The sequence below is a fragment of the Canis lupus genome, chromosome 6, assembly GCF_048164855.1.
Source record: "Canis lupus baileyi chromosome 6, mCanLup2.hap1, whole genome shotgun sequence".
NCBI lineage: Eukaryota > Metazoa > Chordata > Mammalia > Carnivora > Canidae > Canis > Canis lupus.
The window spans coordinates 41,519,815-41,544,971 of record NC_132843.1 but is presented as its reverse complement, the minus strand read 5'-3'; the positions used below and the strand labels follow the sequence as shown (position 1 = coordinate 41,544,971).

The 25,157-nt window shown below is 46.9% G+C and overlaps 1 protein-coding gene across 3 annotated transcripts in view; it reads left to right on the top strand.

Annotated features, from left to right (window-relative positions):
- Positions 1-24,172: 24,172 nt before the first annotated feature.
- The window catches only part of WDR26 (WD repeat domain 26), a 39,815-nt gene continuing 38,830 nt past the window's right edge, over positions 24,173-25,157 (top strand). For 2 of the 3 annotated variants that reach the window (XR_012032763.1, XM_072830136.1), the window contains exon 1: positions 24,364-24,924. Coding sequence is in view for 2 of the 3 variants with exons in the window: in XM_072830136.1 (XP_072686237.1) it covers positions 24,500-24,924 (425 nt within the window). In the remaining variant the exon portion in view is untranslated. Of the gene's footprint in view, positions 24,925-25,157 lie in introns of all 3 variants that reach the window. The other variant, XM_072830137.1, reaches the window with a different exon arrangement.

The window sequence follows — 25,157 nt, the reverse complement described above, 5'->3', positions numbered from 1 at the left end:
AGAGGAAAGGGGGAATAAAGACTAGATGAGACTAATAGGAAACAAATATAAATGACAAAATTAAATCAAACCATATGAAGAACCTGTCTCCAACAGGAACAAAATACATTTAAAGGCACATGGAACATTTACCAGGATGGGCCATATTCTGGGCCATAAAATATGTCTCAATACATGTAAAAGCACCTAACTCACACAAAGTATGTTCTGTGGTCATAAGGAATTAAATTAGAAATCAATTAACAGAAAGATGTCTGGAAAAATCTTGAAATATTTGGAAATTAAATAGCACACCTCTAAGTAACCCAGGGGTCAAAGAAGAAATCAAAAGGAAAATTAGAAAGTGCTTTTAACAAGATGAAAATGAAAATACAACATATCAGAGTTTGTGAGATTCTGATAAAGCAGTTCTTACAGGGAAATTTATAGCACTGACCACCTACCTATATTAGAATAGAAGAAAGGTCTCAAATCAGTGACCTTAGTTCCTACTGCATGAAACTAGAAAAAGAAGAAAAAATGAAACCAAAGTAAGTAGAACACAAGAAATAATAAAGATCAAAGAGGAAATCAATGAAACAGAAAACAGAAAAACAACATACAACATACAACAAAATCAATGAAACCTAAAGGTCGCCCTTTGAGAATATCAGTAAAATTACTAAAGGTCAGTCTACTAAACTGATCAGGAAAAAAGAGAGAAGATACAAATTAGCAATATCAGGAACGAGACAAGTAAGTAAAATCACTACAGACTCTACAGATACTAATAAGATAATAAGAGAATATTATGAACAACTTTATGCCTGTAAATTTGACAACTTAGATAAAGTGAACAACTGTTTGCAAGATGCAAATTACCAAAGCTCACTCAAGAAGAAATAAATAACTCGAATAGATCTATATCTATTAAAGACATCAAATTTATGGTTAAATTTTTCCCACAAAGATAGCTCCTAGCCCAGATACCTTTACTGATGAATTCTACCAAACATTTAAGAAAAAGTAATATCATACTACACAGTTTTTCAGAAAACTGAAGAGAGAATACTTCCCAATTCATTCTGAGCTAGCACTTCTCCGATACCAAAGCCAAAAACATTATAAGACAAGAAACTACATACCAATCATCATAAATATGGATACAAAAATTTTAAACAAAATTTTTAGTAAATTGAATCCAACAATTGTTAAGAGGTTAATACATTATGACTAAGTATGGTTTATCCCAGGAATGCAGCCTCAGTTTAACATTTGAAAATGAATGTAAGTCATTCAGCTAACAAGATATTAAGAAACACCATGTGATCAGCTCACATGCAAAAAATGCATTTGATAAAATCCAACACCTTTTCATGGTAAAATGATTCAGTGAACTAGGAATAGAAAGGCACTTCCTCAACCTGATAAAGAGCATCTATGAAAAGCCTATATAGCCAACATCATACTCAGTGGTGAGACACTGAACACTTTTCCCCAAGATCAGGAATAACACGAGGACATCTATTCTCATTATTTCTGTGCAATCAAGTGAGAAAAAGAAATAAAAGGCATCAAGATTGGAAAGGAAAGTATAAAACTACCTTTAGTCACAAACTATATGATCATCTAAGCAGAGAATGTGATCTAATCTACAAAAAAGCTACTAGAACTAGTGAATATAGTAAGTTTGCAGAACACAAGATCAATATAATAAGTCAGTTATACCCTATATACTAGCAACACAAAATAAGAAATTGAAATCTTTAATAATAATACTATTTACAACAATATCAAAAAAGTAAATTAGGGATAAATATGACAAAAAGTACACAAACAGGTACACTGAAAACTACAAAATATCGCCAAAGGAAATTTAAACAGAGCTTTTTAAAAAGGGAGAGAAATATGCATTTTTCTTGAGTCAGAAAACTCAATATTGCTAAGACATTAGTTTTTCCCAAATTGTTCTACAGATTCAATGTAATCCCAGTGGAGATTCCTGTGGGATTTTCTGCATAAACTGGCAGGCTGATTTTTAAATTTGTATGAAAATATAAAGAGCTTAGAATAGCCAGAACAACTATTTTAAAAAAATAACAAAGTTGGAGGACTCACACTACCTGACTTAAAGATTTATTTAAAGGCTATAGGAATCAAAAGTTTGATTTGTTGTAAATAAGCAAATAGATGAATGAGACAGAAGAGCAACACAGAAATATATCTAAACATACACGGACAACCAGTTTTTGACAAAGGTATGAAGGCAGTCAGTGAAGCAAGGATGGTGCTGAATTGACTTGACACCCATATACAAAAACAATGAACTCCAGTTCATACCTGGCACCATACACAACATGGAGTGACAGACCTAAATGTATAGCCTAAAACTATACAACTTCTAGAAGAAAATATTGGAGAAAAATTTTCTGATGTTGGGGCCAGCAAAGATCACTTAGATATGACACCAAAACTTGATCCCTAAAAAGAAAATTTGATAAGGTGAACTTAATCAAATTTTAAAACTTAGCTCCTAAGAGAATGAAGACAACCTGTAAGCTGAGAGAAACCCATTGCGAAGCATGTATCTGATAAAGGATGTGTATTCACACTACAAGAACTCTGAAAAATTAGTAACAAGAAAACAACACAATTTTTTAAATGGGTAAAAGATTTGAACAGAGAGTACACCAAGGAAGGTACATAGAGGGCAAATGAGCAAACAAAAAGATGTATCCAGGGAAATGCAAACCAAAGCCACAGTGAGATCCCACAACACACCTATTGAAACGGCTAAAATTGAAAAGACTGACCATCCCAAGTGTTGAGAAGGATTTGGAGGAACTGGAACCCCCACACTATCATCAGAAATGTAAAATGGTACAACCACTCTGTAAAACAGTTGGGCAGCTTTTCACAAAGCTAAGCAGAGCAAAGGGGATTTTTAGGGCCATGAAACTATTTTGAACGATACTATAACGGTGGACATGTGTCATATACACTTGTCAAAACCACAGAATGAACACTATATGTCAACTAAACTCAAGTAAAATAAAAACTAAGGGGAGAAAAACATAGACTGTACGACACCAGGAGTGAATCCTAACATACACTATGGTTGGGTGAGCATGTGATTCCATGTCCATGAAATGTCCAGAAATGGCAATACAGAGAAACAGGAAGTACATCATTAGTGGTGAAGCACAACCCGGAGAGACTGGGGAGCCTGGGGGGATGAAAAAGTTTCTTTTCAGACACACAGTTTCTTTCAGGTTGAGTGTTCTAAACTCAAGAGAGTGGTGGCAGCTGCGTGACTCTCTAAACATACTAAAAAAAACCACCATGGAATTGTACACTTTCAGTGGGTGAATTTTGTGGCATGTTTATTAAAATCTTGATAAATGTCTTAAAATTTAAAACTTGATAAGTGTTTTAAAAATTAAATGTTTTAAAAATTAAAGACTGAGTTGGACTCCAGTCCAACTGAGAGAATAAATTATTTATGTGATCATTTGGAAGACACATACATGTGAGGAAAACGTATATATTCAAAAACAAACATGTACCTATACATTTTTTTAAGATTTTATTTATTTATTCATGAGAGACACAGAGAGAGAGAGGCAGAGACACAGGCAGAGGGAGAAGCAGGCTCCATGGAGGGACCCCGATGCGGGACTTGATCCTGGGACTCCAGGATCACACCCTGGGCTGAAGGCAGGGCTAAACCGCTGAGCCACCGGGGCTGCCCTGTACATATACATTTATTAGTTTTCTTTTACTTGTGAATGCAAATTGGTGGTAACACAAGAAAAGCAGGAGTACCTTCTGTGTGGATATTGGCACGATTATCTTCCCATGGATAAAAGGGAGTAAAAGTCATACTGGCTATGAAATCATCTTCTCTTCAAAATGTCTGATGACTCAGAGATAAGTCTGTACTAAACATCTTCTGTTCAAAATACACAATGAATAAGGATAAGAGTATAAGTATAATAAGAATATCTGATTAGGGGGGAAAAAGTGAAGCATATTCCTACCATATGACCCAGCCACTCTACTCCTTGATAGATCCCCAAGTAGTTCAGAGTCCTGTACACAACTGCTTTCAACAGCTCTAAGAGCCAATCCCAGAAATTATCTAAACATGCGTGAACAGCTGCATAGACATTGTGGTGCATCCACAACAATATCAATGGAATGTTATTCCACAATAAAAAGGAAAGAACTGATATATACAACAGGATAGATGAATCTTTAAAAAAAATTATGCTGAATGATACCAAACCAAAAACAAAAAACAAAAAAGAATACATGCTATGCCATTCCATTTGCAAAAAATTTTAAGAATGCAAATAATCCATAGTGACATAGTGAAATGTGGGGGGTGATGGACACATTTACTGGATTGATCCTGGTTGAGTTTCTCAGATGTAAACACATGGCAAAACATCAAATTCACTACTTTGAATGTGTGCAGTTGAGTCTATGTCAGTAAAGCTATACAGGGTTTTGGGGGGGGGGTTGTCTTTTAGTGAGAAATAAAGGGAGAGAGAGCACAGGATGGGCAGAGGGAGAGAGACTCTCCAGCAGACTCCCCACTGAGGACAGAGTGTGACACAGGGCTCAATCTCATGACCCTGAGATCACGACTTGGGCTGAAACCAGGAGTCAGATGCTCAACTAACTGAGCCCCCCAGGCGCCCCATCAATAAAGCTGTTTTTAACAAAAAGTGACCCCAGGATCAAGGAAGACCTGGATCCTACAACTGGAACAAGCTCCAGCGCCCCTGTGCAGGGAACACAAGTAAGCTTTTCCAGAGCCTAGGACCAGGGCTTTCTGCAAGCTCCAAATGCAACTTTACCAAGATGATCAGAGCAGCCTGCCTCTGCCCTTTGCACCCTCACACACCTCTTCCCCACTCACCCCCCATATTTAAACAGAAGCTGAGAGATACCTTGGTGCACTTATGAAAAGTCCAGCTCTACCCCAGCCCCACAGTGAGAACATTTATATAATTCAATAGTTCTCAGAACAATAACGCACACAGATCTATTTTTCTATGTACACAGAGTCCTACCAGAGATTCGAGTGGTGTGATTCTGTTTCCTGCTTCCATGCCACAGTGGGCATCACTGAGGGTCCCTGCATCTGTTAAATGAAGTTTGGCTTCGTGTAACAGGAAACTCCATCACTGACGTATATGGCTTTACTCTTCCACTTTACTGGAGACTAGAGGTAAAGAGTGGAGAGCTGTGTGGCAGCTCTGCAAAGTCTTCAGGGTCTCAGCCTCCTGCTGTCTCCGTAGGCACATGGCCTCCATCCCTGCAGTTACATGATGTCTGCTAGGGAACTGTGATCCAGCCAGCAGGAGCGGGAAGGAGAAGAGGCAAAGGGAGGAGCTCTGATTGTCCCACAAGGCAACAGTGGTGCTGCTCAAAGGAGGAAGAGGGCAATGAGCAGCAGGTCAGGTGCCCGGCTATTTGGAGTCAAAAAGATGGTGGTCACTGAAACCAATTCTGGGATGGCACACATGCTATCTTGTACCCTCAAGGGTGTACCCTAAAAGAACCAATCCCTGGAGTTGAAACATGTCCTCTGGGTCAAAGGACCAACAATTGAGCATGTTGCTACAATTTTCTCCCCCTGAAGAATGGGTGCCAAGGAGCTCCACAGCCATGTTCAGTCCCATCCTTCAGGGCAAGGGTGGGAAGGCACTCCCCTCTGTGTGGATCCAGCTGAGGCTCTGGTCCTGATAACCCTGCCCATTGCTCCAGGCTACTCAGCACCTGGGGTTTGTGGGCTGCCAGTGGAGAGCTGGGTTCAGGGGCACAGTCAAGCAAGGGTGTCTGCTGTCCCAGAGCACACACGCCAACAGTGGTGGTGCTCAACCAGTCTTAAAGCGTAGGTATGTCATCACCCAGGGCCTGCTGACTGGGGAAGGACATGCTGGGATCAGACAGCAGGAGGCATCAGGAGGTGCTGGTTCTCAGCAGACTTGGCTCCCATGCCGGCCAGCCACAGGCCACAACCGCCTGGGGCCTGCTCCCTGAGCTGGAACCCACGGGGGCATCTGGGAGGCACCAGGGACCTGAGTGAGGGTGTGGCTCGTCCCCTGGAACCCCTGCACTGAGCTCACCCCTGGGGGCCAGGCACCTGCTCCAGGACCAGCTCCCACCCAGTGGGGCCACCATCATGATCAAAGTCAGAGTGGATCCGGCCACACCATGCTCACTCGAAGTGTGTGAACACAGGAGAAGGGGCAGGGGTCCCCGGGAACACCCCGCCCTCCAGGTCTCCTGCCCCAGTGGTACTTCAGTGACAAGTAATAAACTAATACATTCCTTTTCATTTAAAACAGATTTCAGAGAGAAGTGAAAGGTATGAAGAAAAAGAAGTCCCCTCTTCCCCAGACTGGAGGCGCTCCTTACACAGTTCTGGGACATCTTTGCATATATTTTCTGTCCAAATGTATTTGCCAGGGAACGTTACTTATAAATACTTCAATTAAAAACAACTAACGTCTGAACTACCTCTTGCATTGTTGACATTAAAAGTAGGGAAGGATCCAAGCCACAGGGAGCCGCTGGCCCAGGTGCAGTCTCCAGTATGGCCACCAGGTGTCAGAACCACCAACGGAATTCCCACACTTGGACTGGGAAGCTTCAGGAACAGTCAGGCTGGGAATGGCACCAAGACCCCCACCTGGCATCCTTTGGCCCTTTGACCCAATATTTCGTCTCCTACGAAGGAAGGGAGGGGGGAGTAAGTATTGCTGCAAAAGCCAATTAACTTCTCAGAGCACAGATTCCCATTTAGTTGGGTAGCCTTGGATCCTTCCAGAAGCTGCTGAAACGCTGTGGGATTCCCTTGGGAAGCATGAGGCGGGCCTCCCACAGCTGTGAGGCACTTCTAGAAGCCAGGGCCACCTCCCCACCTAGCTGGAGAGCTGAGAAGTGTGAGCTCAGAGGGGTATACACAGGGGAGGGATCGGCCACAGCCATCCTGGTCTGTACGCGGCCCTCCTCCGATTTAGCCTCAGGTCATGGCCTCTGGGTCGCTGCCAGTTGAGCCCCTCACCGTGCTGGCCTGGCCTTGTCTGGAGCCACTGACCTAGGAAACTGTCGCCCTGCTGGAGCAGACCTCAGGCATGGGGGTGGAAACACTGCTCCTCCTGTAGTATACCTGCCACCACACTCAGGGACAGTGGACTCGCTGCAAGGGGCTCCAAGCAGGGCCCCCACAAGCCTCATCCTGTAACTCCTGATCACTAGAGGGGTGTGGAAGCAGGTACAACACTAATGGGGTCAAGGGGCACAGTGACCATGGCTGCAGAGGGATAGACCCTTCCCCAAGAGGGCACCATGGCAGAGTGTCCAAGGGACGGATGGGGTCCTTGTCACATGTGCCAGCTAGCATGAGTATGGGCTGCTTCCTGGGCCACATCCCATTTCTGGCCAGGGGTCCAGGGAAGGGTTCCCACAGGGCCTAGTCCCACTGCTCAGGGATGGAGCTTTCCTACGTAGAATAGTGCCACATGTGGGAGCAGGTAGGAGGCAGGGTACAGAGAGGGAGGGGTAGGAAGGGTTCAATGCTCCCAGACGATGTTCTCGATATCCAGGTACGACCCCAGATTTGTGATTTCCATGCATTCTGACAGGCAGGTGAAGGCGACTTTTTTCTGTGATTTGAATGACCTCACCCACTAAACTGGTACATCCTACACAGGTCACAGGGAGCAACAGTAATTATTTAACTCACTGTACACCTTACATTCACATATATCACTTAAAATAATACACCTGTGCTGCCATACACATAATAAAAATGGCAATTATCATTAAAACATAGGTAGCATTTATATTCAGATATGACTGTGTATGTTGATACTCCATGTTTCAAGCACAATATACAAGCCAAATGCTTTATTTAAAAAGAAAGAAGGATAAAACAATGTCTATATTGGGACCCACATTCATTTACCATGACTGGTATAACAGCCGTTGCTTTGATGTGGCCAACACTGGTCTGGCCATTGAGGAGTTTTTCCATTACCCTATGACATATGATATAAGAGGTATGGTACTGAAAGAATCTCTATAATGCTGACCAGACCACCCCCTTGATCATGGCAAAGGGAGCAGTCTCTCTGAGCCAAGGGAAGGGGCCTTTGCACAGCCCCATAATCTGCTCTGGGTCCGTCTACCTCAAGGAAGCCAGGTTAATGAGGCCTCCCCTCCAGGCACTGTAACTCGGTAACTCCTGGATAATCCTGGTAAGTCAAAGAGCCTCCCAGGCCCCTGATAAGTCTAGCTATTAATCACTCATTCTACTTGGTCGGGCCACTCACGTGACAAGGTTACACAAGGCTCAGACAGACTCCACTGGTCAAGGTGTATCTTGAGATCCCCAAGCTTCCAGGTCTCTGGGAAAAAAGTAACCAATGGAGTCTCAGGGGTGGGAAGGGATGGGGTTCAGGCCCCCACCCGCCTCGCTGAATCAAATACCTGCTTACCACACACACCCTCCAGGTCAACCATGCTTTGGGGGTGAGTCAGGGAGGAGGTGGGCGGTTGTGTTCAGTTTTGCCAGGTGTCTGGTACCCTAATGACCATGACTCCTCCCTCTACTTAATCCTTCCTGTACAGAGTCTCCACCTCCAAGCCCTGTACTCAGCCTGGTGTCCCTGAGGCTGTTCCCCTTCCATAAAGCAGGTAAGGAAATCATCCACATGAACACACAAAAACAGATGACTTCCTGAATCACACCTGAGCTTGGGTGCAGTTTGGGTGCAGAGTAAGGCCAAGCTACAAGCTCAGAGGTCACTGACTATAATTATCCCTCCCATAAGGGCAGCCATCCTTACCTGTAGCCAAGCAGCTTCTGAGGCCATGACAAATAGCCGTGCCGGTCGAAACCCCAGAGGAAGCATTCCTCAGCATGTCTCCCGGCCCAAGCGTCAGGGACGGGCACCAGAAGAGTCAACAGACTAAACCAATAGAAACAAGAGAGAACTGGTTCTCCTGCTCTCTAGATGGCTCATGACATTTCAATTATGTGCAGCACAATATAGCTGAATTATTTTTAACCTTTATGGAGCCTCCGCTTCACAAAAGAAATATTAGTTGGCGGAGTTCAAGGACAGCTGGAGGCAGAGACCAGAAAGAAGGTCACGAGCAGGAGTGAGCCCGTCAGCGGCCCTGCGTACAGGATAGGTAAAGCATGCCACCTTTTGTTCAGGGAATCATGAGTGTGGTGCGTTCTGGGTGTTGCTTATTTGCAATTTATTTCTCCAAGTAATACAGTATATGTCCTTGAGGCAACATCAGTGTCTCGTCAGCAAATGGCAGAGGAGCCCTCAGCTCTGACTCCCCCAGTAGCTCTGCTGCCAGGATGGACAGTGGAACGGATGGAGCTAATTCTGCCGAAAGTCTATGTGAAGAGTTCCCAAAGCACAGTCTTTTGAACAAGTTCACTCATGATCTAAACAAACTAATCTTCCTTTTAGTAGCTCTGCTGTGGGGTGAGGGGAGAGAAGGGTCCCATGTCCTCTTCTTGTTCCACTTTCTCCATGAAAATCTCCTTTCAAAACTTGTCTAAGATACACTGCAACCTCCCAGTGAAAAGACATACCCAAAGCTCTTCTGATTACAATGGTATCAAGAGTTGCAACTTCCAATGCCTACAGGTGCCAATAGGTCTATCCCATAAGATCATCTTGAACTGTATTCTTCTGGCCCTGAAACACTTTAATTTTGGAATACCCATTTGTCTTGAAATACAGCCCGTGTCTGACAGAAACATGGATATGAGAGAGAGTTCACTTAATTCTACTATCAGAGATATGACACCACAAGTTTGACCCTAAATGGCAGCTGGCCATGAACTTTGACATTCGGGAGGATGCAGAGAGCAGCGTACACCAAGCTGAGCTGGAACGCACATCACCTGCATAAAAGCAGAAGCCACCATTAACGCCAACCGTTAGTCTTGCAGAAGCATGGGCTCAGCACTTTGCAAAGAAACCAGAAATCCAGATCCTTGCATGTAATCTCCCAGTGTTTAAATATGGACTATTAGCTTAAAAAAAAAAAAAAAAAAAAAGACCAATCTCAGGTCCCCAGTTTGCTACCTCCCCTTTAATGACAAAGGCAGTCATTAAACAGACTGGGAACAGACCTGCCCTAGAAGTCAGGAACATGAGGCTATTAGACCTTGATCCAACAGCTAGGCAAGACACCTGGCCATCACAGGTTTCTGACACCTTGAGGTCCAAATTTCTTTCGATACTGAATTATGATACTGTACAGTTACAGAAGTTTTCTAGATGGTCCATTTCCACAAGAATCACCAGGAATATAATTAAATGAGAAATACCCACAAAGAGATCAGTGTACCACACAGCAGGGTCTATGGCGTCACAGGTCGAGACGTGGCCTTGGTGTGGCCAAGCCACTTGGTTCATATAAGCACAGGAATGTGAGCCTTCCTCTGGGTGTGATCTCCTGAGAGCCACCCACCTGCCAGGAACAATAAAGTGTGGCTCTCCTCTGGCATATCATGGCCGTGGTGGGGAGCACCTCTCTACCAGATAGAACTAGCATGGGTCTGGAAACTCAGGGTTTTCAGGAGACATTTTGAGTTAGAAAACAAAGCTGCCCAATGGGCTGGTCTGAGCCACGAGTCCCACTTCTTAAGTTCACACTCAGCCTTCCTGCGATGAGACTCGTAGCTGCTACAGCAAGGCCTTCTGCATCAGCGGTGTCCTCAGGGCAGCCCTGGTTACTCGACCCTCAGCCATGGCCCTGCATGGACAGGAGCAGACAGCTCACCCCATGCTAAACCATGCAGTTTCCCACCCTGTAACTTCTCTTCAGGGGATGCAGGAAGGGAGTAAGAAAATATTAAGCTGGGACGCCTGGGTGGTTCAGCAGTTGAGCGTCTGCCTTTGACTCAGGGCCTGATTCAAGGGTCCAGGATCAAGTCCTACAACGGGCTCCTGCGAAGAGCCTGTTTCTCCCTCTACTTATGTCTCTGCCTCTCTCTCTCTCTCTCTCTCTGTCTCTCTCTCTCTCTCTCTGTCTCTCTCTCCCATGAATAAATAAAATCTTTAAAAAAAGAAAAAGAAAATACTAAGCTGGAGAATAACGACAAAGGAGTAACTAAGGGCCTTCCCATTGCAAGGTTTAAAAATAGGCATATTTCAGTCCAAAGAAGAGTAGTCACATTCTTGTGGTTATGTTACGTGTGTGCCTTGGGCAAAATGAAGGCCCTAAGAACAGAAATTACAAGTGAGCACCTCCAGCAATGCCTACATGAGCCCAACTGTGGAGAGAGCCCAGACGTCCATCAACAGGTGAATGGATAAGTTAGACATGGTGTATATACACAATGGAATACCACTCAGCCATCAGAAAGGATGAAATAATCAGAGAAAGGCGATTATTGGATGATCTCACTGATACGTGGAATTTAAGAAACAAAACAGGATCATAGGGGAAGAGAGGAAAAAATAAAACAAGACAAAATCAGAGAGGGAAACAAATTCTAAGAGGCTCTTAATCACAGGAAACAGACTGAGGGTCACTGAAGGGGTGAAGATAGGGGGACGGGGTCACTGGGTGATGGGCATAGAGGGCACATGATATGATGAGCACCGGGTGTTATGTAAGACTGATGAAGCACTGACCTCTACCTCTGAAACCAATAATATGTTATATGTAAATTAATTGAATTCAAATAAAATGTTTTTTTAAATTTTTATCAACAGGTAAAAAACAGAGCAGCTCCTGCACACAGGTCATGTTGACTCAAAGAGCTGGGCTCCCGGTGACGCAGGGAGGGGATTCCACACCCACTTTCCTAGGTGCTTGGGTCCATTGGTTGTGAACAGGGTCTGCTATTGGTAGCTCCCAGCAAGTATCCAGTATGTCTCAAAGAATGAATTACCTTTGACTCCAAAACCAGCCATGACCTCTCTACTTTGCCATGTGCCCCATGACCGCCCTGGCTTTAGGTCACCAGTGCTTATTCTAAGTCAGCTTATTGTTACCCTGAGGCCTTTGTTATCTGCATCCTGGCCTGGAATGCTCTCTTCCCTGATCTTCAAGAGGTGGGTCTTGCGGTCTCAGAGCCTCAGGGTGCCCCTCAGAGGGGCTCTCTCTGGGATTTACCCCTTCATGCTGTGTCATATAACCCTACTTTGCTTCTCTGCTTCCCACCACCTGATTTACTTCCCATTTGTTTCTACCCTCCTCACCTGTCTTCTCTCACTAGCACCTGAGTGCCATGGAAATAAGCATTTTGTGTCTCTCCGCCAAGTATTTCCAGTAGCTAGAATGGTGCCTTGCATTGAGCAGGTGCTCAGGAAGTACTAGCTGAAGGAACAGATAGATGGCTGGCTGGAGGTAAGAAGGCCTCTGGCAGATGGCCGTGAGGTACCTGTGGCGCCCAGCGATGCAATGAGGGAAAAACTCACAGACTCGCATCTAACAGGGAAGACTGACACTCATCCAGCGTAACGCAATGAGGCTGATGGAAGTGCATTGATCTGTCTGCTCAAGATGAGTGTGAGGACAATGTCAAAGTGAAGAGCTGGCCGAAGGGCAGAGGAGAGAAGAGGGTGGGGGGAAGGCATCATGGCAAGGTGACGAGTCTGGAAGCAGAGCCTAGGTTCCAGGGGGCCCAGGAGCAGGTGTGAGGGACCCAGTGTCTGGAAAGAGAGGCAACTGCCAGTTCTCAGCTTCCTACCAGTCTCTGCATGTTGGACTTTAGTCCTTGAGCAGGGGGAGCCATCTAAGGATTTTTAAGGGGGGAAGCCACATGATGGCTTGATATTAACAAAGACAATTCTGGTAGCAGCAAAGGCAACTATGAGAAAAGTGCAAAACATGCAGGAGGTTATCGTCCATCCAGGTCCAAATACATCCAGGATCGCAACTCCCAGCAGAAACAGAGAAGGAAAAGAGGAGACAGATGGAAAGCTGTTAAAAGGTAGGATCCGTGGAACTTTGTGATACGCCAGACACGGGAAAGTGAGAGAAAGGATGGAGTTCAAGGCAATCCCATCAGAATTACTGGTCTTGTCATGGGGCGTGTGAAGTCCTAAGCTCCCCTGCCCACATGTGGCTGGGTGTGAGTGTGTCTGCTGACATGAGCTCGGGGACACTGGCCCCACTGGGAACCTTCCACCCTGGCACCACTGCCCACACACCTGCTTCATCAGTAGGTTTGTAGAGAAGTCCCTGTGATGTGTGTGCCTGAAACCTACAATGGTGATGATCTCTCCCTTCAGAAAGATACGCATGTTATTACTTCCATGCACAGCCGTGTTTGGAGGCACATGATCCATCACCACAGAAGCATGACTATTGATCTAAATATAGATGTGCCTGTCACCTCAGAGAAAAAACAGACCAGAAGCCATGGTTCCACTTACTCCAAGGAAATTTAAGGTGATAAAATTAAAAAAACAAATCAATATAAGGTTTCTTAAGTCTGTAAAGGATCGAATGATCAAATTATGATGATTTCACCTGCTTCATGTCTCTTGACCTTAAACTGCTACTTTAGCCCCCTCTAAAGCAGCCCCCACCCGACCCCAAGTTATTTCCCACAGTCTTCAAGGAAAACCTCACAGTGGCCATGTGCCAGGCACGCAACAGGGTCCTCACTTCATGTCTGCTCTCCCGCCCTCACCCTATATGTTCTGACCACCACTGCTCCCACTGGCCCACTGACCCTGGGGAAGCCAGTGCTCACTCCCACCACAACGTGCCAAAGCTACAGGACCTCTGCTATAAGGCAAGGAACAATGCCCTCCTTTCGTGATATGCCACCAAAGGGGCCGCAAAGCAGCAGAGATTATGCCCAGTGTTTTCTGAAATTGTCATTAAAAGGGTTACTTACAAACAAAACAGATGAACATACAGGAGCGGGGAAAGAGAGAGAGAGGGAAACAAACCATAAGAGAAAGACAATAAACTGAGGGCCGGTGAGGGGAGGAATGGGGGAGGTGCATGAAGGAGGGCACCTGTCACCATGAGCACCCAGTGTTATAAGTAATCGATGAATCACTCAATTCTACTCCTGAAACCAGTATTAAACTATATGTTAACTAGAATTGAAATAAAAATTTGAAAAAGAAATAATAAAAATGAAAGGGTTCTTGACATTTTTGTACCTGTGGCCTTCCCTCCTGCACACTGTCCTCCCAGGACTAAGCCAGGAGCTGTGGGCACCCAGGCTAGAAGACAAATGAGTGACAGCCACCACACGGCCTCCCTCCCTTGGGGAAGGGCTTTGTTACAGGGTCAAGTGGGTCCAGCCTGGCTCCAGCTCCCTTAAGATGGATTCTTCCCAGGAGAATCCTTCATTCCTCACCTAAATAGATTTTTGGAGCCACCCTCTTCCCAATTCCTCCAAAGGGAGAGTTTGAGTCCAATCCTTTAAAAGAATGAAAGACCAGTTGTATTGTTAAATTATTTATAAGTGGAAAGCAAGTAGAAGCTGTAAAAACATGCTAAGTTCAAGACTAAAAAATAGCTCCGATATCAGACTTTTCATTTACCTCTGATGATGAACCACCTGTCAATAATCTGAACATGAGGACAGGGAGAGGAAAATGAAATTTTAAACATGATACCACTTACATTGGCATAAAAAAATCCAACACATAGGAATAAATCTGATAAAATACGTGCAGGGCCTATCCAGAGAATCCAGAAACATTGCTAGGAAAAATTAAAGACTTATGTAAATGGGAAAGCATCCCATGTTCCTAAGCACAAAAGCTCAGTATTATAAAATGTATTTGTTTTCTCCAAGTTGATCTATGGATTTTATTCAGTTCTAGTCAAAATCTCAGCAATTTTTTGTGGCAATTGACAAGATGACTCCATTTTTTCCTATGAAATGCAAAGGGCCAGCCAAGGCGATCTTGAAGAAGAAAACCACAGTTGAAAGATTTCCACTACCAGATGGCAAAACTTATAAAATTACAGCAATTAAGTCAGTATGGTATTAGCAGAAACTTTTGTCAGCAAAGCATAAAGATACACAAATGGACCAATAGAACACAGAAGGTTTAGAAACAGATCCACATGTGCACAGTACTCTAATTTTTTTGATAATGACGCCACACTGCAAGGCAGAGAGGAAGGAATGGTCTTTTCAAAATGGTGCTGGATCATCTGGACATAAACATGGAAAAACAAAGGAGCCTTGACCCTTACCTCACACCAGTCATGAAACTAAAGTTTAGGGGCACCTGGCTGGCTCAGTCAGAATAGCATACAATTCTTGGTCTTGGGGTCATGAGTTTGAGCCTCACATTAGGTATAGAGGTGACTTAAACTAAAAAAAAAAACAAACAAACAACAACAAAAAGTAACACTAAATTTTAGAACTGTAGACATGCCCTGGAAAGGCAAGACATTGAAACTTCCAGAGGATCTCTTAGAAGAGTATCTTCATGCCCTTGAGGACAGAGAATGGCTTCTAAAGTAGAACACGGAAAGCACAAACCATAAAGGGAACAATTGATGAACTGGATTTCATTAAGAACTTCTACTCATCAAGACACTATTAAAAAAGCAAAAGCAAACCACACAGTGGGAGAAGAAACTTGCAGTACATGTATTCAACAAAGCACTCATATTCAGAATACATAAAGAATTCCACAAATCAATAAGAAAAAGGAAACACAATTTTAAAAGGAAGGAGAAGCAAAAGACTTGAAAAGGTACTTCATAGAAGAGACTGTCCCAGTGCCTCTCCCCTAAAAAATATTTTAAAAGGGCTCAACATGATTAGTCACCAGAAAAATGCAAATTAAAACTACAGTAAGATGCTGTTGAGGTCCGGGCAATGTTCTGTTTCATGACATGGGTGGTGGTCTCACAGGAAAAAAAATTCACTAAGTTATACACTTAAGGATTTGTACACTCTTCTCCATTTGTTATAGTTGCCTAAAAATGTTTCCTTAAAAAAAGACTTGAGAAATATATCAGCCAAAGTTAATGTGTAGACTTTATTGGATTTTGCTTCACACAAGCCAACTGTTAAAAAAGAATTTGTGAGAATTTGGTCATTAGCTGCATATTTGGTGATACTTAATAATTGTTTAGGTGAGATGATTGATGGCTTTATATCAATGTTTTCAACAACACTTCTTACCACTTAGAACTATATACTAAAGTATACATATATCAATAAAATAATATCTTGGATTTGCTTCAAAATAATCAGAAGAGGGAGAACAGTAAAATAAGAATAGATGAATTGATAGCTAATATAGCTGGACAGGTGACCCTCGAATAACATGGGGGTTAGGGACACTGACCCCCCCCAGTCAAGAATCCATGTATAACCTTCGACTCCCCAAAAACTTAACTGCTAATAGCCTACCACTGACCAGAAGCCTCACCGATAACATAGTCGATGAACACGTATTGTGGATGTTACATGTATTATGCATTGTATTCTTAACAATAAAGCAAACTAGAGAGAAGAAAATGCTATTAAAAAATGTATAAGAAAAAAAAAAGAAATGTATAAGGAAGAGAAAATACATTCACAGGTCAGTACTCAACTCATCGAAAAAAATCCACTTCTTGTGGACTTGCACAGTTCAAGAGTCAAGTGTAGTGTTCTACTTTTATGTATAGATCTTGTATAATAAAACCTTTTTACTTTTATTATTATTATTTTTTAATAAAACCTTTTTAAAGCCATAGCTTAGCCAGGGTGCCATGCTGTGGGGCCACCTATGATTCCTCTCTTCCATACCTCCCTAACGGAACCAAGTATTTCCGTAGTGACGATGGAAACCGTAAACATTGAACCCTCAGGCTCCTGGGACCTCAAGAAGTTGTCTTGGCCATTCTCTCCTTATCAAGCAGAGTCTCTGAAACAGGGGGACCCCACCACAATGTATACTGCGCAGCACAGGAAACACAGCATCCATTTCAACACACTGCATTTCAATAAGGATTTCTCAGAGAAATGAACCAGAAAGAATGGACAACCTTCTACCACCCTTCCTCCAAGGTTCACTTATCCACTAACCAGGCCAATGAAACAGTAAAGAGTTCCTAGTGGGGAACAAGGATTCATACACACTAAAAGGGCAAGATTAGGGATGCCTGGGTGGCTCATCAGTTCAGTGCCTGTCTTCAGCCCAGGGCGTGATCCCGGAGTCCTGGGATCGAGTCCCACATTGGGCTTCCTGCATAGAACCTGCTTCTCCCTCTGCCTATGTCTCAGCCTCTCTCACTCTCTGTCTCTCTGAATAAATAAGATTTTTTTTTTAAAAAAGGGGGGGGGGAAAGGTTAAAAAATTAATTTATAGGACTTGCTCCTGTTTCTTCTTTTGACCTCTAGGAACTGCAACAGTGGATACTTTTCAGATTCATACCAGGCATCTCTGATAGCGTAGGGGTTGAGCGTACAGCTCAGAACCCTGCATACCCAGCTCACCCACCCACCAGCCACATGACCTCAAATTTCCTGTGCTTCGGTCTACCACCTGTGAAATGCAGGTAATAGTACATACCTCACAAGGTTGCTGAGATTAAAATAGCACAATATGCGTAGAGTGCTTAAAATGATGCCAGGTGTTGCCTTTAGCGTTTCTCCAGTGCCACAGAAGCCTGCCATGGACCCACGCCACTGCCAGAAAGAACGAATGGGAAGGTGGGCTCTCAGAAACCAGAGAATGGTGTTGTTGAAACTCTGTGGTTAAACCTTCCAAACACATCTATTTCTAGCTATTTCCATATTTGTTGGAGAACAGTATTTGCCAATAATTTGGGGGTAAAGAAAAAGATCCTCTGAGATAAGAGGTCAGAGGTGTAGCAAGAAACGCAGAAAGGCTCCTTCTCTGTAGAGGATATAAACCCTATTCACATTCAAGGGACCAGCAAGTCCCTCAACTGCCAGTCTTGTTTTTGAGATTTATTTCAGAGACAGTGAGCACAAGTGGGGGGAGGGTCAGAGGGAGAGGGACAAGCAGACTCCCCGCTGAGTGCAGAGCCTACCGTGGGGCTCAATCCACGACCCTGAGATCATGACCTGAGCCGAAATCGAGAGTCAGACACCTACAAGACTGAACCACCCAGGTACCCCTCAACCACTGGTGTTCATTTAGCCTGGCACCACTCCACACACCACAAAAAGAGGCTAAGAGCTATTATTTTGTTCTTTTTTTGTTCATGATTGGTATCCATGAGCTCATTCAAGCAAGTTTTTTGAAAAATTGAGGCCATCATGTTTCACATTTGCCTATATGTTTAGTATTATTTAATAAAGACCATGATTTCCAAATAAAAATAATTCACCAAAGAGGTCCAGAGAATCAAAATATTAAAATTTCTAAGTTTTAAAATTCTAGCCATTAGACCATTACTTCTATATGGCCTGTGTATACATTCTGAAAACGTATTTTTTCATAACTAGAATTTCTTGTTAACCATCATAATTGTGTTTTATCGTTGACTATTCTTTATGATTAACATAATGCCAGAGGAATGAACAGCATATATGAAACGGAGAATGAGGTAAGGCTGCCCAAAGGGCCTGTTGTCTACCATGCAGACTCCAGGGGCTATTAATTATTTAGATACTTTTCAAAGTTAATAAATAGGAATGTCTTTCTGCCCTTTATTCCCCAGATGAACGTAACCAAATGAGAGGGATGTGTATGTGCAGAGAGAGCTGTCTGAGAACAAGGGAGTACAGGTAATGAAAGGGCCATTTAAAATATATATATTTAATGTCAAATATGCACAACACTGCTTTATGTGGCATGTTTTTATTATGACATTCTTATGAGTATTTTGATGGTTTTTGAGTGTACTTTGAAAAACACAAGTAGTTTAAAAACATTAATACAAAAAAAAGAGCAAAATTAAAATGACACGTTAAAAAAATACTGATTGTTAGAAAATGCAAACACTAAAGTATCAAAGGGAAAAAATAGCCCCCTTCTCACCATCGGAGTCCTACCCCTCCTCCCCCCAGAGCTTTAGGCTTTTCTACCCCACCAGAAAAATAACGTACACGTGCAATTTACTGAAAGGAATCCTACCATGCAGTTTTTTTACTTAATAACATATCTTGATGCCATTTCCAGATCAGCACAGGCCATTCCTTTTGCTCGTCCACAGGGCTCCAGGGAAGATCTCTGCATATGAAGCTCGGGGTCATATGTGGTGTTTCAGTGTGACCTGCCACCACAGAGTGCAGCAGCAGCTACAAGCTGGTCCAAGCGGTCTATCACTGTTGCGTGATTGGAAAAGAACAATCAAGTTCCTTGGTTTACTTCAGTTCCTTCAGGAAATTTCCTGAGCCATTGATTTACAGCCAGTGGGCCTAAGACAGCTCAAGAAAGGGCTGCTGGCAGTTGAGGAAGGCAAACACTTCTATCTGTGCACTTTTGAGAGTCCTGTCCTTGCGCTAAGATCCACCTGCTGGGCCACCCCCTCCCACTCCCAGGCGTGGACTGAATGCTGATGGCACCAACGAAATGCTTGTAGATGGGGGATCAGGAGCAAGTGCTGGAGAGACACGCGTGCAGCAGTAGGTACAACTGCTAGGTGACTGTGCCTTTCACTATGACGCAGGCATGAGAAACTCCCCAGTCACCAAGACCGACGCGCAGCACAGTATTCAGAGCTGCCTGCCTAGAGTGCACACGAACACAGTCACATGGCAGAGTACAGGCTCAGAAATACTAGTAACAATAAGGCCGTATTACATCTCTGCACTTAGTTGCCTCAAATCCTTTTTGAAATGATGGAGGGTTTTTTTAAAATATTTTATTTATTTATTCATGAGGGATACAGAGAGAGAGGCAGACACAGGCAGAAGGAGAAGCAGGCTCCATGCGGGGAGCCCAATGTAGGACTAGATCCCGGGCCTCCAGGATCACACCCTGGGCTGAAGACAGGCACTAAACCACTTAGCCACTCAGGCCTCCCAAATGATGGAGGGTTTAACATGTATTTTGAAATATTTCTGACAGGGCATTTTTCCAAATATTTATTTGTTCTTCCATTTGAGTCACACACCAACTCAGCAAGTAGGCCAGAGGGACTTTCTACACTTATAAGATGGGATGAATGTAGGGCAGCAGTGTTACACGACTCACCCAAGATCAGTGGGGACCACGCGCCCTAACCCCAGGCACTGTGCTCTGTTCTGGATGGTCCCTGGCCCCCCTAAGTCCAGGGCCAGCTCACCAATTTTAGGACCCTCAACAAAGAACTAGGAAAGAAGCCAGAGATAGAAATACACCCTCCCCAGGAATTCCTGAGATAATGAAAACTACCTTTCCCTAACAAAAATTTAATGAATTGAAGAATATTGATGTTGCTAAGTAACCAGGTTGATACACCAAATTAACACCGAAACAGAACAGTTTTTACCAGTTTTACAAAGACTTTTGTGAAAGGGGTGCCTGGCTGGCTCAGTCAGTGGAGCGTGCAACACTTGATTTCAGAGTTGAGTTCAAGCCCCACACTGGGTGTACAGATCACTTAAAAATAATTTTAAAATCTTAAAAAAAAAAAAAAAAAAAAGACTTTTCTGGGGGTGCCTGGGTGGCTCAGTCAGTGAGCATCTGCCTTTGGCCCAGGTCATGATCCTGGGGTCCTGGGATGGAGCCCCAAGTCCAGCTTTCTGCTCAGTGGGGAGTCTGCTTCTCCCTCTCCCTCTGTTCTTCCCCCAGCTTGTGCTCTCTCTCGCTCTCTCTCAAATAAATAAATCTCTTTTAAAAAAAAGGCTTTTGTGAAAATGTGGTTTCATATTTTATTATAAACATACATACTACCTCAGCTTTTTTTAAAATCAGGTAGTTCCTTAATTTTGACAGACACTACCTTGTACAGTACAAGTAACTTACATTTTGATATCTAACATCTATGTCCTGTCTCTCTGTCAGGGCTGTCCTAGAGAATTACTGTTTAAACTTTTTTGAGGATGTCCTACAGAAGAAATATTTTTCAGTTTGTCAAGCACAGATATGTCATTGAAACAAAATTTTCACAGAATCATCATTACCCTTCCTATGGGTGTTTTCCTTGGATATTTTCTATGCTTTTATATCTTTGGGGGTAGAGGTCTAGAAAGGCTCCTCTCTTCTGACCTGAAGAAGGGGTCTTAGTACATTAGCAAAGATTACAAACAGCCTTCAGAATTGAAGGCCCCAGTAAGTGATACTCACACGGAGGGCCAGGAGGCTGGAAGTCAGGAAAGGCTCCCTTGATGAGGCCCCCGAACGAGGCAAATCTTGAAAAATGAACTGGAATCAGAAGGGTAGAGACTCAAAAGATGAAGTAAGCCCAGCACGTCTGGGGGGAAGTCACTAAGCATTCGTCAAGGGAGTGGTAAGGGATAAAATCAAAAGAAAGCCTGAGGTCAGTATGTAGAGAGCAAGGCAGACTCTGGATTTTGTTGTGGAGGGAGTAATGGTGTCACTGATGGTCTATGAGTGTGCAGTGTTGTTCCAGAATTGTTCATCTGCACACAGACTGGAAACAAGCTCTAAAAACACCTAGAGCTCAGACACCAGGTTCTCCAGCAATATTTTAGCAGAGAAAAATGTGTGTACACATGGACCTCATAAATTCAGAATCCTAACAAGAGCAGAATAAAAAAAAATAGAAAAGCTGGGATATACGTAGTCAGTTTAGACAGCAACTAAGTCACTTCTGTTTTCATTCGTTTAGTTTTGTTAATGAAGTGTGGGCCTTACCTGCAGCGACCACAAGTAATTATTTCCTTTACAAAAGCTATACACTTTACTAAGAAGCTTGTCCTTCATACTATTAGAAGCCTAACCAATTATTGTAAATAACTGCAAAAGTTAAATTTTGTATCCACAGTAACACTTTTAATAATAAGGCTGTAGAGGGAACACACAAACAGGGACCTGTCAGGGTGTCCAGCATCCCGTAATTCAGGCTCTGCTGGTACAATGACAGTGCCCTCCGATCCTCAGCTCACACCGAGGTCTGTCTCAGAATAAAAACATCCACCCAGAGTCACCTGGCAATTATACCACCACCTGGAAGCATATTTAAGAGATGAGAACTACAAAGCTGTGCACTTCCTCTCCCTTCCTCCAGGCAGCAGAACAACAGAGCTCAGGACTCTTTGACTAATTTCTCATAAGCATCACTTTTTAATCATTTTTCTGAATTTAAAAGGGCCGGTCTCCCAAGGCCTCTCTAAAGTTATCTCGAGTTATTAATATTGCAAATTTCAGTGCTAGAAGGCGCATCAGTTGAAGTTTTGTGTTTTCCACAGGGAACGGGCTTTAAAGGAAGATTTCTCTAATTTCTGAGAAAATGTCTATTACACAGACGTGTAACCACAGCCGCAGGCACACACACAACCGTCTGGGCTGAAGGTCATTTCTGCAGGCACACAGGCTGGGACGTCACAGTGACATGGAAGCCCCACGTTTCACCTAAAAACCTCAAGCCTGGATCTCAAGCAGAGTCCAAACCCTGCTCGGGATGCAGGGTTCAGCAGAGGCAGCTGGGAGGGACAGAGGCCGCCCCAGGCAGGTGCCCACAGGCTCTATCTCCTGGGGCCTCAGTGTCCAAGCACATCCTGCTCTCCGCTGGGAGCGCTGCTCCGAAGCTCGGGTTCCTCCACACTAAGACCAGGAGCCTGTTCTCCCCAGTTTCAGTCCACGTGACCTCTGGGTGAGCTGCCGGGGCTGCCAGCCCTATGCCTCAACACTGCCACTGACCCCGATATCCCCAAACCCCCTGAACTCTGGTCCTGCCGGTGCCGACCCCGACCCCCTCGACCTCTGCCTCTATGACCTTTGCCTCTATGGCCCCAACCCCAACCCTCTACTCCCTGGCCTGATGCCCTGGATGCCAACCCCCTACTCCTCAGCCCTGACAGCCCTCACCCCAGCTCCCCCTTGACCCCCCATTCCCAGCCCCGAGGGCCCTGGCCCCAGCTCCCCCTTGAAAGCCCATTCCCGGCCCGAGGCCCTGGCCCCCAAGCCCTTGATGCTGACCCTCCACTTCCCGGCCCGAGGCCCTGGCCCCCAAGCCCTGGATGCCGACCCCCCACTCCCAGACCGAGGCCCTGGCCCCTGAGCCCTTGATGCCGACCCAATTCCAGACCGAGGCCCTGGCCCCCAAGCCCTTGATGCCGACCCCTCACTCCCAGACAGAGGCCCTGGCCCCCAAGCCCTGGATGCTGACCCCTCCACTACCCTGCCCGAGGCCCTGGCCCCCAAGCCCTGGATGCCGACCCCTCACTCCCAGACCGAGGCCCTGGCCCCCAGGCCCTTGATGCTGACCCTCCACTCCCCGGCCCAAGGCCCTGGCCCCCAAGCCCTGGATGCCGACCCCCCACTCCCAGACCGAGGCCCTGGCACCCGAGCCCTTGATGCCGACCCCCCCCACTCCCTGGCCCGAGGCCCTGGATGCTGACCCCAGCCCCCCACCCCCCGCCCCCCACGGCCCGGCCCTGACCCCCGGCCCCCTGACCCCAACGCCCTGGACCCCGGCCCCGCCCCCCGCCGCGGCCGCGGCCGCGACCCCGACCCCGACCCCGACCCCGACCCGGCCTGCGCCAGCCGTCGCCGGGCCTGGGGCGGCCGCACTTACTCCGCCGGGGAGCCGGGGCCGGGGGCCGGGGGTCGCGGGGCCGGGGTCCCCGCCGCCGCAGGCCGCCCGCCCCGGCACGTGCCGGCTGACAGGCCCCCCATAGGTCCCGTACCTGCCACCGGAAGTGAGTGAGGAGGGCAGTATAGGCATTTCCTGTGACGCGAGCGCCTGGACTCCATTAGGCAGCAGCTGGGGGAAGAATCAACACACCAGGGAGCGGAGCGCAGCCACCGAGCGCCCAGGCGGCCGAGGCGGCCGCTGCCTCCGCCGCCGCCCGCCGCCGCCGCCGCCCGAGCCGGGGCCCAGCCCCGCGGCGGGCCCCGCGCCCCCCGCCGCCTCCCGCGGGGCCCCGGCGCGCCCCCCGCCGCGCTCCGAGCCGCCCGGGGGGAGGGAGAGGCCCGGCCCCGCGGCCCCGCTCCGCTCGGCTCCCCGCTCCGCTCCCCGCTCCCCGCTCCCGCTCCTCCTCCTCCCCGCCCCTCCCCCGCCCCGGCCCCGGCCCCGGCCCCCCGCCCCCGCCCCCGCCCCCCGCCCCGGCCCCTCGCCCCGACCCTCCCCCGGCCCCCGCCTCGCCCCGCCGGCTCCCACCACGGCCTCTCTCGGCGAGGAAACTCTGGCCTCCGCTTCCTCCTCCTCCGACTCGGACGCCGGCGGAGCCTCCCCGCCCCCGCGGAAGAAACCCCGAGCCTCGGCGGCGGAGGGAGCAGGAGAGCCCGGGGCCTCGGCAGGCAGAGCAGGCCTCTCCCCTCCGTCCTCGGCCTCGTCCTCGGCGTCGTCCTCCTCCTCCTCCTCCTCCGTGCTGGTGGTGGTGGGACTGCCCCCGGCCGCTGCCCCCGCCGCCGCCCCGCACCGGAGTAGCGGCCACAGCCTGGTCAGCGGCAGCATCATGCAGGCCAACGGGGCAGGAGGAGGAGGAGGAGGCGGCGGCGGCGGCGGCGGCGGCGGAGGGGGCGGCGGGGGCCAGGGACAGACCCCGGAGCTGGCCTGCCTGGCGGCCCAGAACGGGGAGTCGTCCCCGTCGTCGTCGTCGTCCGCGGGGGACCTAGCCCACGCCAACGGGCTGCTGCCCGCCGCCCCCTCCGCCGCCAGCAACAATAGCAACAGCCTGAATGTCAATAACGGGGTCCCCGGCGGGGCCGCCGCCGCCGCCGCCGCCTCGGCCGCCGCCGCCGCCGCCGCCGCCGCCGCCGCCGCCGCCTCGGCCGCCACCCCGGAGCTGGGCAGCAGCCTCAAGAAGAAGAAGCGGCTCTCGCAGTCGGACGAGGATGTCATTAGGCTAATAGGACAGCACTTGAATGGCTTAGGGCTCAAGTAAGTGTCCCTCCCGGGCGGCCGGTGCGGACGGGCCGAGGGCCGGAGGCCGCGTGGGGGGAGGGCGCCGGCGAGCTGGGCCGGCCCGGGAAGGCCCGCGGGCCCGGACCTTGCCCTCGGCCCGCACACCTTCGGAGCCCGATTGTCTGTCAATAAAGACGGATGCGGGAGTGCGTCTCCGGTGGGGGAGGGGCGCGCTCGAGCCGCCGCGAATAATGAACCTCGGAGGATTT